Source organism: Haliaeetus leucocephalus, unplaced genomic scaffold (assembly GCF_000737465.1).
Source record: "Haliaeetus leucocephalus isolate CR32 unplaced genomic scaffold, Haliaeetus_leucocephalus-4.0 Scaffold484, whole genome shotgun sequence".
NCBI lineage: Eukaryota > Metazoa > Chordata > Aves > Accipitriformes > Accipitridae > Haliaeetus > Haliaeetus leucocephalus.
The window spans coordinates 3,102,544-3,117,938 of NW_010972920.1; the positions used below are offsets into that span (position 1 = coordinate 3,102,544).

The window sequence follows — 15,395 nt, forward strand, 5'->3', positions numbered from 1 at the left end:
GGGGGGGCAAATCAGCCTCACCCCCAGCCCTCCCCGGGGCCGGTGCTGGGTGCTGCTGAGGGTGGGGTGGGGGGGGTGACGGTGGGTCCCACTCACCCAGTGGGCTTCGCGTCTCTCTTCCAGCGGGTCTCACCCCAAAGACGGACAAAAAAACCCTCTCGTCCCCACGGGGAGACAAACCCCACAGCCCCACCACGGGGACCGGAGCGGGGTTTTCTCCGTCGCAACCGCAAAGTTCCTGGTTTTGCCCGTGACCTTGAGATGGGAATCTGGATTTTGGGAGGGTGAGAGCCGGCAGATGGGATCCTCTCCTCGCCTTTCCCCCACCGGGGGCGGCTTCGGCACATCCCCGCCGGCTTTTGGGTGGTGGGGTCCCTGGTTGATAGACAACGCTGGGACGCACCGCAGCTCCGCTCTCCTGCCGTCACCTACCTTGATTTTTCTTTTTTTAGTCCAGAGGTGGTTCCAGCCTGAAACTTCCCAAAGTTTCCCAAAGCGCTCCAATAATGGGGAATTTTCCCGCCAGCGGCCTCGCCGGGCTGCCGGGTCCTTGCGGGTGATGCGGCGATGCGGTTCGGACAGGCATGGCGGTGGGAGACGTCCACGGAAGCCCGTCGCCTTTCCCAACGGCGCGGCACGTGCCGTGCCCTCGTCCCGCTCCCGCTTGGATCCGGGGAGGGGGGGAACGAGGGGCCGACCATCACGCTGCCGGCCCTCGGGGACCCCCTGACCTTGCGACGCAGCTCTGCCCCCGGGGGGGGGACGGCTGCGAGGTGCCAGGGTCCCCCGCCATGTTGGGGACGCGTTAGGAGGGCGATGGCCGCTCGTGCTTGTGTGCCGGGCTCCTCCGGTGCCGGGCAGGTATTTTCCCTGCAGGAGTTTTACCCAGCCCTGGCTGGAAGAGCCGGTGCTGTCGAGTATTTGCTTAAGCGCAGGCGAAGGGGGTTGCCCAGTTACTGCACCCTACCTCCCCAGGGCTCGCCTCCACCCCCGCAAAAAAAAACAGAGAGAGAAGCAGCACTCATCCTAGGGAAGAGATCAATCAGGGTGCTGCTGGGTGGGACGAGCCCCCCACTTCGGCCCTGCTCCTCTTGCCTCTTCCCCGGGTGCTCCTGGCACCCCGGGGTGGTCTCCCCCTCAGGAGGGACCCCTCGGTGCAGGGGAACTATGGGCCTGGGGGGGGGTTCCCCCACAGAGGAGCCTGGCGGCGAGGAGGGGGGGAGCAGAACGATTTGGAAAGGAGGTCACGTCGCTTCGGCCGGGCGAGAACGGCATGTAAAAGGCTCGACGGAGGCCTTATTTGGTAGCGGAGCGGCTCCGGAGAGCCCGGCTCGTGGCCCTCGTCCCCATCCCATGCCAGATCCCTCATCCCCGGGGGAGCGGGGCATGGGGAGGGGACCCCAGGGACAATTTCGTGGGGGGAAGGTGCCCGGCGAGCGGCTAAGGTTTGGCCCGTGGCCCCTGCGTCGCATCCCCCCCGGTGCTCTTGCTTCCTTTCCTCCTTTAAGCGTGGGGTCCGGAGGATTTGGGAACAAGCCCCGGGGTGGGACGCGGCCAGGCGTGACCCCTGCCCGTGCCCGCCGCTCCTCCGCTCTGTTGCAATCTCCCATCTGCTGCTCCCTTGGCTTCTCGCTGGCTTTTCCTCCGCCGCTTCCTCGTTCCAGCCCCGGCAGCTCCGGACTTGCTTTTCCCCGAGGGCTGCTCCTTCTCGTCCCGTCCTCTGCCGGACGTTTGGCTGCCGGTCCGGAGAAATGGCTACGGGTGGGTGGTGGGACCGGAGGCTGAGCCCGCTCCTCCCGCATCCCCGGGGCGCGGGAGCCAGCATCCCTTGGCCTCAGCCTTGTTTACGTCGGGGAGTTTTGCGGGTTGATGGCGTACGTACGCACGGCTCGGGAATCTGAACCCGGCCGAAGAGGACGCTCCATTAGCGAAGAGAGTATTTACGCAAGGACAAATCCCTGCGGGGCTGGAATGCACCCCGCTGCGGGGGAGGCAGCACCCCGCTTTGCCGGGGAAGTAGGTGGGGAAGGGGGGGGAAGCTCCGCTTGCCGTGTTTTACGGCTCGATCGCAGCCCCGTGCCATCGCCTTCCTGCTCCCACCGGGATCCGGCTGCCCGGCGGTGCCTCCCCGGCAGCGGCAGGCAGTCAAGCGGCTAATCGGCTGGTAGAGAATTAAAGCGAGCCCCTGCTGAAAGGTGGTGGACGGGGAGCTGGGGTTGAAGGAGGCAATTAAATGCCTCGTGAATGAATCACCCGGACGCCTTCCGCCTCTCCCCTCCGGCCCCCGGCCTGTTAACGTTTACCCGGGGTTGGTTTGCGCAGGGGAAGGGGAGCGTGACCGCGCCGGCGGGGCACCCGGCATCCCTCGGGCTGCCACCATCTCATGAGGGTCCAAGGCGGGCAAATGCCTGCTTACCTTTGGGAGACAAACCCGGCTTGTGGCTTCATGGGAGGAAGAGGAGGAGGAGGAAGAAGAGCTGCCGGCGCTCCACCATGGACTTCTCCATGCTGAGGCCGTCCTTGAGCCGTGGTCTGGAGACCCCAGCCACCTCTTGGCCCAGGTCCCCAACAATTCTTGTGTGTCCTCAGCCCTGACCGTCCCAGCAACCCCCCCCAGACCCTCTCCAGCATTCCCTTAAATTGGCCCCAGACGGGACGTGGTATTTCGGGGACAGCAGAGGAGCGGAGGTGAGAGGGACGGGCCAGAAGTGGGATGGAGATGGCTTCCGAGGGAAAGGAGAGTAGCAGAGGCTAGGAGAAGACTTTCTGCAGGGACAATAAAAGCCAGGAGGGGACAAACCAGGACCGAGGTGGCAAAGATGGGATCCAGCGACCCTGGCAAATGTGGGAGCTGTGGGGCGCAGCAGCAGGAGCAGAGGAGGACCCTGGAAAGGGGACATCGCGTGCTCCTCGTGCGATCCCGTAGCTGTCGTCCTCGCTGAAGGAAATCAAGGTGGTGGTCACCTGCGAGGTCCTGCACCCATGGCCAGCAGCTTCTAGGAGCAAACATCAGTACTTCTGACCTGGAAGAAACCTTTGGTTTCACCCCAAATTGCAACAAGAAGGAGAGATGGAGGAACGCTCCACCAAGAAGAAACTGAAAAATGTCTGCGCTGCAGAATTGAAACAAAACACCGCGGGCTGCCCTAAACCGAGGGTGTCTGGGCTGCGGGAATCCCACCGCCATGCTCGAACGCCCTTCGCTAATCCTCGCTTGGGAGCTGTAGGTCTGGCCCCGTCCCACAAGACGCTTGGGAGCACACGTCTCCCCCGATCCACCTCCGAGAAGGGGACATTTTTCCCTATGGAAGAGCATATAGTTGCCTGCCGGCCGGCAATTTCTCTGACAAGGTTCCCCCCCACCCCCCGTCAAGGGCAGGATTTTGCCCTGGGAGCGTTTCTGGTGGAGGATGGAGGCTGAGCCCCTGGGATCTCTCGGCACAGGAAAGCCTGGAGCAGCTCCCTGCGGGCTGAGGCTCCTCTTCCATTTAAGGGCAGGAGTAATATTTCCGCCTAAAAATCTTTCCCTTGGCAAAAGGATATCCGTCCAGCCTGCTGGGAATTATCCCCGAGGACGCTCCCTTTCTCTTGCCAGTCCCACCTCGTTTTAACACAGCCCAAATCCTCCCACCTGCTCGTTACCCAGCCCAGCGAAAGGACGCTGTTTATGTAGGACCTACTCAAACGTCCCTTCGGCTGGGGTACGCCAGCGCCCCGGCACCCTTTTGCGGGGTGCAGATGGGGAGCACCCGTGACCTCGTATGTCCTCCCTCACACCCCCCACCCTCGGCCCCCAAACATCCTTTTGGGGCTGGAAACCAGCTGGGGGATCCTTTGGAGCCCTTCTCCCTCTCCCGCTCGCCGCTGTATAATTTTACGGTTTAAAACTTGGCCGACCCGTGTTTGAACTTTCAAAGAAAACAAGTCATTACCGAAGAGAAGGCTTTCCTTTGCGAGGCCGAATTTCAGAGGGTTTTTCAGGGTCTTTTATCTCTCCCATCTCTCTGCCGCTTGGCTATGGGGCTAAATGATCTGGCAAGCCGGGCTCGTAGGGGTTTGGATTTCAGGGACGCGGCAAATTGGCGGCGGGTTCTCCCCCGGAGCCGTCTCTGACGCCTCTGGTGTTCCACGCAGCTCCCTGGGGAGAGGAGAGGTGGGAAGCCAGCGTGCCGGGGAGGACCGGAGGCTCGAGGGATGATGGAGACGGAGGGGACCGCGCAGGGATGCTCAGCCTCCTCCGGAGGCAAATCCAGCTGGGAAGGTGGATGAGACGATTCCCTGGATAGCAGCCGTGCTCAGGCGGACCTGTCCGAAGAGGAACATGTTTTTTCCCCTAGGAAAGGCTAAATTTGCCTTCTTTACGTTGAATTTCAGGGGTGCTCCTCCGGCTGAATCCCTCCCCAGCCCTTGCCGGGAGATACTTGAGTAGAGTCTCCGGTGCAACACTGAGCGCCTTGGGATGCTCCATCACCTTCTGATCTCGGAAGACAGGCAGAAAGCTGTCGGGGGTCCCCCAAGGTGCCTTGGTGGGTGGCTTCCAGCCCACCGCCGATGGTCCCAGTGGAGGGAACAGGCTACCAGGCTGTGCCTAACTGCAGCCCTGGCTCTTGAAGGGGTGAGGACATGCCTGCGCTGATCCTAGCCTGCCGGGAGCTCTCAGCATCCCTCTGGGCAATGCCCTGAGCATCCTTTCCTGGCCGGAACAGGCCTCGCTTTCCAAGAGGAGTCAAGCGCGGGATGGCCATCGTATTTTCACGGCTGGCTTGTTTTCTGGCAGCCCTCGTGCACCCAGCGATGGGTGCCAGCAGCGATGGGCATCACCAGGGCTGTTGACACAAGGGCCATGAGTACCTTTTGTCATTTAATAGATATAGGTCAGCCAGAGGTTTTGTTACACAAAGCAGGAATGTTTGCTGCTTGCTGCTCCCAGGCTGGGAGATGGGCTAGATAGCTTATCTGCAAGAGAAAGAAGAACTGTCAGCAGAAGAATAGGCCCGGGCTGGCTGTTTCTGGCTGTTTCGCATGTCTCTGTCCCAGGGAATGGAGCGGTCAGGGTGCTTGGCCAAAAAATAAAATAATAAAAAAAAAATAATCAAGGTTTTCCCCTCCTCCAGCTTGGCACTGGGGTGGGTGACCTTAGTCTAGCCCCTCCGGACCAGCTCTCACAAGGCATTTGGATGCCTGAAAAAATAAGCTACAGCCACCAAATCCCCCAGATTACCTCCTGGTAAAATGCTACAGGAGCAGCAGGAATGGGGCTGGCTCACAAGCAAGCCTGGAGCTGAGTGGGACAGCAAGGCAGGGACCCGATCGACACTGGCACCGTCCCTGGGTGCCCCAGCAAGAGGCAGAGCTGGTGGGTGATGGCAGGGAGCGTCAGACCCCCTGAATGGGGACAAGCGAGGTCTGAGCCTAAATACAGCCCCAGGGCCGTGGACAGGGTGCGTGGGTGGGTGGGGTCCAGGTGGGGCCAGTTGGGGCCCTCGTCAGCCCCCGGCCAGCCATCATCAAAGTGTTTGGATGAGATTTTGGGGATGAGGAGAGGGGGACCGGCAGCAGGTCTAGCTTTCGGTCTCTCCTGGCCCACATCGCTCTCCTGGTTACGAGCTGGTTGTAAAGCAAAACCATCCCAGCGGGGGTCTTGCCCAGGTGGGGTTTGCCCGTTCCCGAGGAGCCCCACACCCCGCCTCGGGGTCGGTGGAAGCAGGGTTTCTGCAAGCCGCCCTGGCTCTGAGGATGCTGCACCACAGCAAACATTAGATCCACCCAAAAAAGAGCTAAAACCCCTTAAAGGGTGACTTTTATAAATAAGGGACAGGCTGCTAAAAACCAGCTCCCTCCAAAACTGGGCCATTCCTCCAGGAGCAAAAGTTGGGGTTTGCTTCTCCCCGTCCTTAATGAGCTGCTGCAATTAAACGGAGACAATAGGCATTGTCTGCAGAGTAAGGGCTCTGCTGGGGATGCCAGGAGAGATCCTGTTTGCTGGACTGGGGTAGGAAGGCACTGGGATGCTGGCAGCCTTTTTGACCTGGAGAGCCCTTGCTGCGGTGAGGACAGGTCTCAGTTACCTTTCCATGATGCTTTAGCTTCTTGCTCTGCCATCACCCGAAGGATGGGGATGCCCCTCCGAAAAATGCCACAACCTCCACGTCTGGTTCAAGGCTTTTGGCTGCCCATGAGGTTCAACTCGGGCTGGCATCGTCCCTCTGGTGTGCCACCACCTAAGGCTGCGGGAGGTGTGGGGTATCCCCAAGTTAGGGATGAGGGAAGGTCCCCAGGAACCTCCTTCTTCTTTTTTAGGTGAGGACGCTCTTTGTCAGCGGGTTGCCTTTGGATATCAAGCCCCGGGAACTTTACCTGCTCTTCAGGCCCTTTAAGGTACCAGATTGCGGAGGGGAGAGGGGGCTGGAAGCGTGGGGCTGGCCCCCTGCCCCATCCCTGTGGCCCCTCCAACCTTGGTGGGATCTGGGAGCTCACGGGTTTCCCCCAAAAAAAGTCTAAATCGGTCATTTTATTCACAGAAACAAGTTTCTGAGCCTTTTTCCCCCCAGTAAACCATAGGAAAATGGCATCCGGCACTTTGCACTGGGGTTTTAATTGCACGTTGACTTGCACCCCATTTAGCAGCAGCAGAACGTTGGCTGCAAACCTCTCCAGCCTCTTCGCCCTGCCAGACCCACAGCTCAGACACCGGCTCTTGTCAAACACGAATGATAATATTATAGGGCATCCAGCATCCCTACAAAAATCCAGCAGCGGCCAGTCCCTGCACCGGTGCTGAGCCTTGGCGAACTCCCCTCCGGCCCCGTGCCCACCTGATGCCCCCCAGCTGTAGGGCTGCCGGGTGATGGATGCCACAGGTTTCCCTCTCCCAGGGGCAGCTGAATCGCGGGGATCTCCACCAAACACCCTTTTTTTATTCTTTTCTTGCAGGGGTACGAAGGATCTCTCATCAAACTCACCTCCAAACAGGTAGGAGCTGCTCAAAACGGGACAAGCATCCCATACCAAGCTCCCACCCTCCCCCGGGGTGGGGGGGTCCCCCCTCTGCTCCCCGCCAGCCTGATTGATGGTGCCTCCTCTCCTTCCTCCGCAGCCCGTGGGCTTTGTCAGCTTCGACAGTCGCTCCGAGGCGGAGGCGGCGAAGAACGCGTTGAACGTGAGTGCGCCTGACCGCTCCATTTTTTGTTGGGTTTTTCCCCCCCCGCCCCTCATTTCCCCATCCCCGGATACTCTCCGAATTCCTCCATCCCGCGGACGGGCATCTCCCGCACCGGCTGGCCCCACCGCATCCCCATCCCTCCAGCTGATCCCCATCAGCTGCTTCTCATCCGCATCCTCTCTCCCAGGGGGGTGCATCCCTCTCGCCTTTCCCAGGGCCATCCGGGGGGGGCCTGAACCCTAAGGATTAGAGCCTTAGATATGAGTCAGCGAGAGATGCCCTTCCCAGCCTCTCCTGTTTCTTCACTGGGAAAAATCCCAGCTAAAGCTGTAAAAGAAAAAGCAGATTTTTCTTTCCTTTAGCAGCTCCCTCCTACCTCTGCGGAGTTAACCTCCTGAAAACAGTCATGGGGAGAACCGCGTGGAGCCGGTTCTCCAATTCCGCCCCGGGTTTTGGTTTGGTTTTTTTTTCCTCCCTTGTCTTCATTTTCAACGTAAAACTTTTTTTTTGGCTCCGCTAATCCCTCTGGATAAGAGCTGGGCCGCGCGGGATGCCGACTGCCAAATATGGTGCCGATGCTAAAGATGCCGGAGGAATGCGAGCTGCCTCGGGGCCCGGCAAATTAGCTCATTTCAAGGCTGGAAGTTGAAAAAAAAAAAATAATTGGGAGTTATTTTTGCTGCGGGGCCGGCACGCGGCGGTGCTTGCCCACCCGCCGTGCCTCCTTCCCTCCCGCAGGGCATCCGCTTCGACCCCGAGATCCCCCAGACGCTGCGGCTGGAGTTCGCCAAGGCGAACACCAAGATGGCCAAAAGCAAGCTGGTGGGCACCCCCAACCCCAGCACGCCTCTCCCCACCGCCGTACCTCAGTTCATCGCCCGGGAGCCCTGTAAGTACCAGCCCTGGCTCTCCCGAGGGAGCCCCGCGTGGTCCCCCCGACCTGCCGCTGCGGCAGTGGCAGCGGGTTTTGGGGTGGCAGGTGCCAGGGGTTGCCCCCATCCTCGTTTCGCCTCGGGAAAACACCTTATTCAGGCAATTCGGTGCCGCGCAGAAATCGCGGGTGGACGTAGCGATGCTGGCTCCCCGGTGTGGGGTACTGGAGGGAGCAGGGTGCCGCGGCGGGGGGTGGCGATGGGGAACGCCAGGTCCAAGTGGAAGCAGCAGCACCCGCTTGCTGCAAGCGCGGTGGCACGTGCCGGCTGGTGGCCGGGGGTCCCCAAAAGCGCCTGCTGGCGCTGGAGAGGACCCAGGGGCAGGCGACAGCCGGCTCGGCACAGCGGGTGGGAGCGGGATGAACCCGTGGTGCTGCTTCACCGCGCCAGGCAGTTTCCTAGTCGCGGCTGGGGGTCTCGGCGGAGCCCTCAGCGGTGTCGTGCCGTGAGCGCGCCGTACCCGTTTCTGCTAAATGGAAGAGTATTTCTCACATGGGCGCCGGTTCGTTGTCTCGCTGCTGCGCACGGGCACGAGCCGCGTGCTCTCCTTCGTGCCCGCCGACACCAGATCCCCTGGGGTAATTAAACCTCTCGGAGACGACGAACCCAGCCTGGCCTCCCCCAGCCACGCACCCAGCCCCACGGCATCGCTCGCCACTAGCCGAGCCCCGCATTCTCCCAGCGGGCGAGTTCAGCGTTGGCTTTGCGGGTCGGCTCTCGCCGGCGGCACCGGCATGCCGCGCTTCTCCGGGGGACGCTCCGCTCCCGCTCCCGCCTGCTTTGGGGGGAGAAGGAAGGACCAGGGGTGCCGAAAACTGGTGCGCGGCGCGGCGTCGCCATTAACTCTCCTTCTTCTTTTCTTGCAGATGAGCTCACAGTGCCTGCACTTTACCCCAGTAGCCCTGAAGTGTGGGGGCCGTACCCTCTGTACCCAGCGGAGTTAGCACCTGCTCTACCTCCTCCTGCTTTCACCTATCCCGCTTCGCTGCACGCCCAGGTAATTCAGACCCATCCACCACCACTGCCGCTCACCCTCCCAGGACCCCCCGTCCCTCCTTTCCCCTCGGTGCTCACCGCACCACTAACCTCTAGCCGGCTAACAGGCGCTCACTCCCCTCCTCTCCCTGAGATTTAGGGATGGCACCCAAACCGAGCTGAGCGCTGGCAGCGGGGCGGCGCGGGCAGCACCGCCTGCCTCTCCCCAAACACCTCTCTCTGCCTTCCTACCTTCGCTCTCGCCCGCGCCAGGGGCAGGCGGGGAGGGAGGGAGGGATGAGGGATGCTCGCCGGGGCTGAACCGTCCCCCCCAAATCGCTCCCGGCACCGAACGACCCGTCCGGCTGCTGGTGCGGCTCAAGACGGGGGCTCCTGAGCCCCCGGCCGCCCCTCGAGCATCGCTGGGATGCGGCTTGCCAGGACGCGGGGTGTGAAGCAAAGCGACTCTGACGGGGAGGAGAGAGCAAGCGAAGCGCAAATGGAGGACCCATCTTTTATTGACGAGGCGCGCTCGTCACAAGCGCTTTTCTGCTGGCTGCCACCGCCGGTAGCCCCCGATGACAGCACGTGGCTGTTAAAAATTAACCACCCGCCCCAGGAGAGGAGCGGGGAAAAGAAGAGAAGAAGTGGAAATGGAGGTGGCAAAGGATTTCTTTGCAGTGCCAGCCTTTGGGATGTTTGCTGGAGCGGCATCGCAGGGATGCCAAGAAAAGACCCCCGCCATGGTGGGGGGAACGGGCAGCTGCCTCCCCAGCAGACATGCCGGATATCATCCTGGCTTTTTTTGCTCCTCGCCGCCGGCTCCGGCTTGGCGGTGAGCAGGAGGAAACGAGCGTACGGAAACAGATTTGCCGGATAAGCCACATCTGAAAGGCTTTTGGCCCTGGCCCGCCAGGATTGAGCCGGGTTATCCGGAGCCGCTATCACTGGGAGCCGGAGGCAGCTGGGGGCTGGTTGGAGCAGGAGGGCGAGGAAAAGCTCTCGGCGTACAAACCAGCCCCAGCCTTTGGATGAAACTCCGGCTTTTTGGGCCCTGCTGTTTATAGGAAGAGCGGCGGTAAATATTATTGCAGCTACGTACTTGCCTTGTCAAATAACCGCTAACAGGCAGCACCTGCGCTGCTCGGGAGGCTGGGGAAACGGCCGGCGAAGGAAACGGAGGCGTAAGGAGGCTCTGAGGGCCCCCCGGGAAAACCCAAGCTGAGATGTGATGTTAGATGCTGTTAGAAGAAACATTATCCGCCGCGGTTATAGAGCCGGCGCGGCGGGGACGGTGGCGGTGGCACTTTTGCTGTCGCCCCTGGGTGCTGCAGTGAAGCAGGCAGCGTTCCCCTGCTGGGGGCTGCAGCCGGTCCCCGTCCCCCCCGTGCAGCTGCCGGCGTTGCAGGTTTGGTGGGGATCACTGGAGATGGGTGCCACCACCCGAACTGGAGCTGCTCGCTGCAGGGTGGCCTCCTCGGCTGGGTCCTGCAGAGAGCGGCAGGATGGTGGGGCCGACCTGGCGTTACTCGGCAGACCACCGAGCGCCCACGGGCAGGCGGGGAGAGCCGTCGGGTTTTGGCGTCTGACATTTTCCCCGCTCCGTCTCACGTGGGCTTTGCAGGTGTTAAGAGGGGATGAGCGCACGTCGTGCCTGGTTGAGACCATGGTGCTGCCGTCCTGGCTCATTCCTGCTGCAAGCAGTGATGCCGGGGGCCGCGCTCAGCCCCAGCCGGTGTTACTATCCAAACTGGAGCTGGGACGGCTGTACTGTTTTGTTCCGCTTCCCTCCGCCCTCTGCCCAGGGAAGACCAGGAAAGGGGAGCCCAGAGGCAGCCGGCTCTCGCCAGGGTGGGTGGCCACCACCCCCCTCACCCTGTGCCCCTCTTGTCTTTGCAGATGCGCTGGCTCCCTCCTTCCGAGGCTGGTTCTCAGGGCTGGAAGTCCCGTCAGTTCTGCTGAATGCCGGGTGAGTGCCACCTCTCCGCTCCCGTCCTCCTGCGCCGGCGTGGTGGGCCGGGGGCCACCTCCGCCCTTACCCTGAGCTCCCCCCGCCACGACTCTCGGGGTCTCCGGCAGCTGAGGGTGGGTGTCCAGACCCTTCCAGCCACTTTCCGGCAGACGCTGTAGGTCCGGGTGCCCTCCGTGCCCTCAGGGATGGGATATCTCTGCCACCGTCGACCCCAACGCTTTCCCAAATTTCCCAGGGCAGGATGGAAAGGCAGGTCTGCGGTTTGCCAGCCCATGCTGCTGCAGCAAGCAGAGACTGCGTGCCTGAGGGGTGTAGCGATGGCGTGGTCCTGCAAACGAAGGCGGCAGCAGCAGGGCCACCCGGCTGAAGGCAACCTCCGCCTCCTGGTGCAAAACAAACATCTCATTAAACCCTAATGAAAACTCTCCTGGCAGCCTGGGGTGGCAGGGCTGCCAAAACAAGAAGCCTTGCGTTACCAAGTGCCCGGCTGCCTGGCAGGAGAGAGGGGGCTGGTTCGACGACACCTGGAACCTCTTCAGATGGAAAAAGCCTCGCAAGATAACGCTCCGCAAATAACTCAGCCTTCCGTGGATAAATAAACAAAAGGGATTCAAATGGAGGAGGGGAAAGAAGCTCGGCTGATGCTGAGCATCGCTTGTCCCGTGACCCCAGCCTGCCTCGACCATCCCAGCTGCCATCCCCCCAACTCTGCCGATGCCTGCTGGGAAGCCTCTTGTGCCACGTCCGCACCCACCTGCGGAAAAACCCCAGCGGATCCAAGGAGGTGGCAAGGCTCCGGCATCGGCTGCCCGTGCTCCTGTGCCATCGCTCTGCCTGTCCGCCTGGCACCTGCAGTCCTGCGCCGCAGCCACGAGGCTCGCTCGCCGGGGGAGGGCAGGAGGACCGGCCGTGGCTGCAACCGACCCGAGACTCGGATCTGCAAAGCATTTACCGGCTATTTTAGGCCCAGCAGCTAAAAATAGGGAGTGGTGAAGCTTTGAGAACCAGCGTTTCTTCCAAAATACGGAACGTGCCAATGTTTCCAGCTAAAATGTAAGCAGAGCAGTATTTGGGAAAGGGAGATGAGCGAATCCCTTAGAACAGGTCCACCTGCCTGCAGCAATCCCAGTAGCCACAATGGGTGGCAAGGATGCAGGGTCAGGGACCTCCCGGCTCCCCACCAGGCTCCTCCAGCCTCGAAGGGCTACGGCACAGCCCAGAGAAGGGTTTTGCTGCTGCCCTGGCTCTCCCACTTCCATCCTCCCTGTATTTGCCGCGTGGAGCCCATCAGGACAGGGTTAAGCTGGAAACGGCCCCTTTAGGAAGCGCCGACCCCGTCCACCGCAAAATAACCTCTCCCCACAGCGCACCGACCTCAACTCTTGGCTGCCAGCTGTCCCTGCCAGCGTCCCTAACCCTCCGCTGTGTCCTCTCGCAGGTCTCAGGTGTGTGATGGTGGCCTACAGTCAGTCTTGTGGGTATTAATGGAGTCTTCCAAGGCGGCTACTGGGTTGGCGTGCTCTCCGCATAACCACAGTGTGCTGGTAAGGCTGCAGCGGGGCGCCCGGCTGGGCCAGGGGGACGCGGCCCCTTGGGCTTTGCTGCTTTGGGGAGGGGGTAGAGGGGTAAGGAAGGCAACGTGATGTCCCCGAGGAAACGGGCAGCGAGGCGGGCACATCCCTGGGACTGATCCCTGCAGGGTGGCATCGCTGCTCCCGCTACGGCACAGCACGGTGCCTCTAGCACCGAACCACGGCTCTGCCATTCCCGCGTTTATCCTTGTTATCTGGGGCGAGAGTTTCGACAGCCGAGGAATGCCTCTCGGCTTTGAATTACCCCCGGTAATCTCATCTCGCTGCCGTCCTCGCTTCCTGCCTTGGATCAACAGAGACTGAATTCCTCTTAAGTGCAAAATTCAACGCAAACTTAACTCTCAGCTTCCCAGCTGGTGCCTCCTCAAGTTAAAACCCCGGGGGCTACAGTCATCGGGAGGAGCAAACTGGGACCAGTGGGGTCCTTCCCCTCTGCCCAGCCAACTGACCCTGGGGTACTGACAGCCTCGGCTCTCCACACAGGCATTTCCCACCTTGCCCTTTCCCGGTTAAACAACTGTCCTTGGAGCGTGGTCCCGGCCTGGGCTGCTCTCCCTTCCTCGCCCCGTTTCCAAAACAAGCCTCCCTCTCCCCGAGGCTGTGGCACAGGAGCTTCCCCACAAAGAAAGAGAGATAAACCACAGCCCCTTTTCCACTTTGCCTCAGTCCAAGATTACAGCAGCTTTTTTTTGTCTTTTTTTTTTTTTTAAACACCTCTCTCTGTTGTTACAGGCTTGAAAAAAAAAAAACCTCACACAAGTTTGGATTCCTCCAAGACTTTCCCACAGCCTCTATCACACATCTGCTCTCCTAGAAGAAAAACGAAAAGCATACCTAGTAATAATGTTTTCCTCTTTTACACTGTATATTTGTAAGAAAGAGTGTGTTACTTCTGAAAGCATGGTTTGACAGGCATTGCTGTAGCGTTTGAAAAGTCTTTTCAAACAGAACCATAGGAAAGCAGACTACAAAAAAAGCAAAACGAGAGCAAGTATTTTTGTACCAAACCTCCTAAATAGGACAATCTTACACTGGGTCGGACCACAGGTTTTGTGCTTGACTTTCAAATGCGTGTAATTAAGAGCCTCTATCCCCCCCGCCCCGTCAACTGCATGTCAAAGGCATGATGTTCACGTGCGCGCAGATGTCGAGACACACGATTCAGGTTGGTAGGAATTGTGCTCCGGCTGTGTTGGCAAGACATCTGCGGACACTTACAGTATTACCGTTTTCTTCCCAGTTGTACCAAACGACAACCAGGCAGGACAATCAGAAACTTTCTTATGGTGATTTTTTTTACCTTAGGGCTATGTTAATAGCTTGCTGTGCAAAGCTTCGGCATGGTACAACGGCTCGGATCAGGGATGGGCAGAGACAGCCCGCAAATGTAGCAAGGTGACAATTTGCCTCCTCCTCCTGCCATGACTGCTTGAAGTTGTTATGGGCAACGTAAACTGCTGTATGAGAGAAAAAAAAAACCAAACAACCCTCCGTTCGCCAGCTTACTCGAGGTTGGGTGCGAGTCCCTGAGGGGGCCGAGGGGCTTAGACACGTGCCTACCGTTACAAAGCACTGGGCTGAACTGGGGTTTTAGCGTCAAGGTTATATGCCAGCCTGGCGGCTCACTGTGTAGCATTTCCATGTTTCCATGTGCAAAGACAAGAAGGGAGGCTGCTAACACCCTTAGGGCAGTATCTGTAACCTTTACAGAGATAGTGTACCAGCAAAGAGACCGCTTGATGTACTAGTTTCTCCTTCTCCTTGCTCCAGGAGGAATTTGGAAAAAGAAAGAGCAAAGCAAACCAAAACAAAACCTCCAACAGATTTCAGTTTCTTGCAAAAGGAGGTGCAAAGCTTCTCCTTTCATTGCCTTTCCCCCCACCCCATCCCTGCTGTGGAGCACACCGAGCTCAGCTGCGGCCCAGGCTTTGCTGTAGCCGATTTGCCAGCTGCGCTGAAGGCACAGGGTGCCCGTGGCCTTGTTAAACATCAAAACCTTTTTCTTTCTCCTTCCTCTGATTCTGTGGGTGGGCCAAAATAAGACGGCTGAGATTTCGGCTGCCGGAGCCGAGGCAGGGCGGGGGGTGACACGGTGCGATGGGAAACTGTCCCGTTGGGGTGTTCTGTAAAAAGTGGCATTGATAAAGGCAATGTGAGAAGAAATCAATTCCAAGACAAACCTCTGAGCGGCTCTAAAAGGAACGATACCAGCGTTTCCAAGCGACGGACTGACTCTTTTAGCAAACTATTTCCTGTACTTTGTCTCGTGGAGAGGAGAGAAGCTTCCACATTGTCTACTCCGCTTTTGGAAATATGTTTAAAGGTACTTTTCTATTGTAATTTTTTAAAAATAAAACCAGTGATTATTATAAGTTACACACAGAGCGTCAGTCGTGTGCTGTGTATCTGGTTAGGAACAGGGAGAAGGATCCCAACGTACACCCTTCGGGGCCCTGGGGAACAGCAGCCTCCTTCCTCCCTCGGGGTAGTTGAAGGCAACACTCCTGAGGGACACAGCGATTTTTCAGGGCAGATACCATCCTCCTGCTTGGCTCGCTTGGATCTCTAGGAAAGCTCCAAAATCCAGGCTGGAAGGAGCAGCAGGCTTTAAAGGAATGACTCCAAGTTTACAAAGATGTTATCAGTTAGTTATTAAACCTACTAATCTTGGCACTGAGCACAGGAGCTAAGCTGCGATTTTCCATGAGCTCAGCCACAGCAGAGGCAAACGTAACCTAGAGACGAAGGGCCAGATTATTTTT

At 59.3% G+C, this 15,395-nt stretch overlaps 1 protein-coding gene across 1 annotated transcript; it reads left to right on the top strand.

Annotated features, from left to right (window-relative positions):
* The first annotated feature begins 1,869 nt into the window (after window positions 1–1,869).
* On the top strand, window positions 1,870–11,178 carry RBPMS (RNA binding protein with multiple splicing). The gene is made up of 9 exons (XM_010575602.1): window positions 1,870–2,016; window positions 2,073–2,164; window positions 4,287–4,323; window positions 6,301–6,378; window positions 6,934–6,972; window positions 7,097–7,159; window positions 7,901–8,051; window positions 8,961–9,091; window positions 10,969–11,178. The coding sequence occupies exons 1-9, from the start codon at window positions 1,870–1,872 to the stop codon at window positions 11,029–11,031; spliced, it is 801 nt and encodes a 266-aa protein (XP_010573904.1). The 3' UTR covers window positions 11,032–11,178.
* The last annotated feature ends 4,217 nt before the right edge of the window (window positions 11,179–15,395 follow it).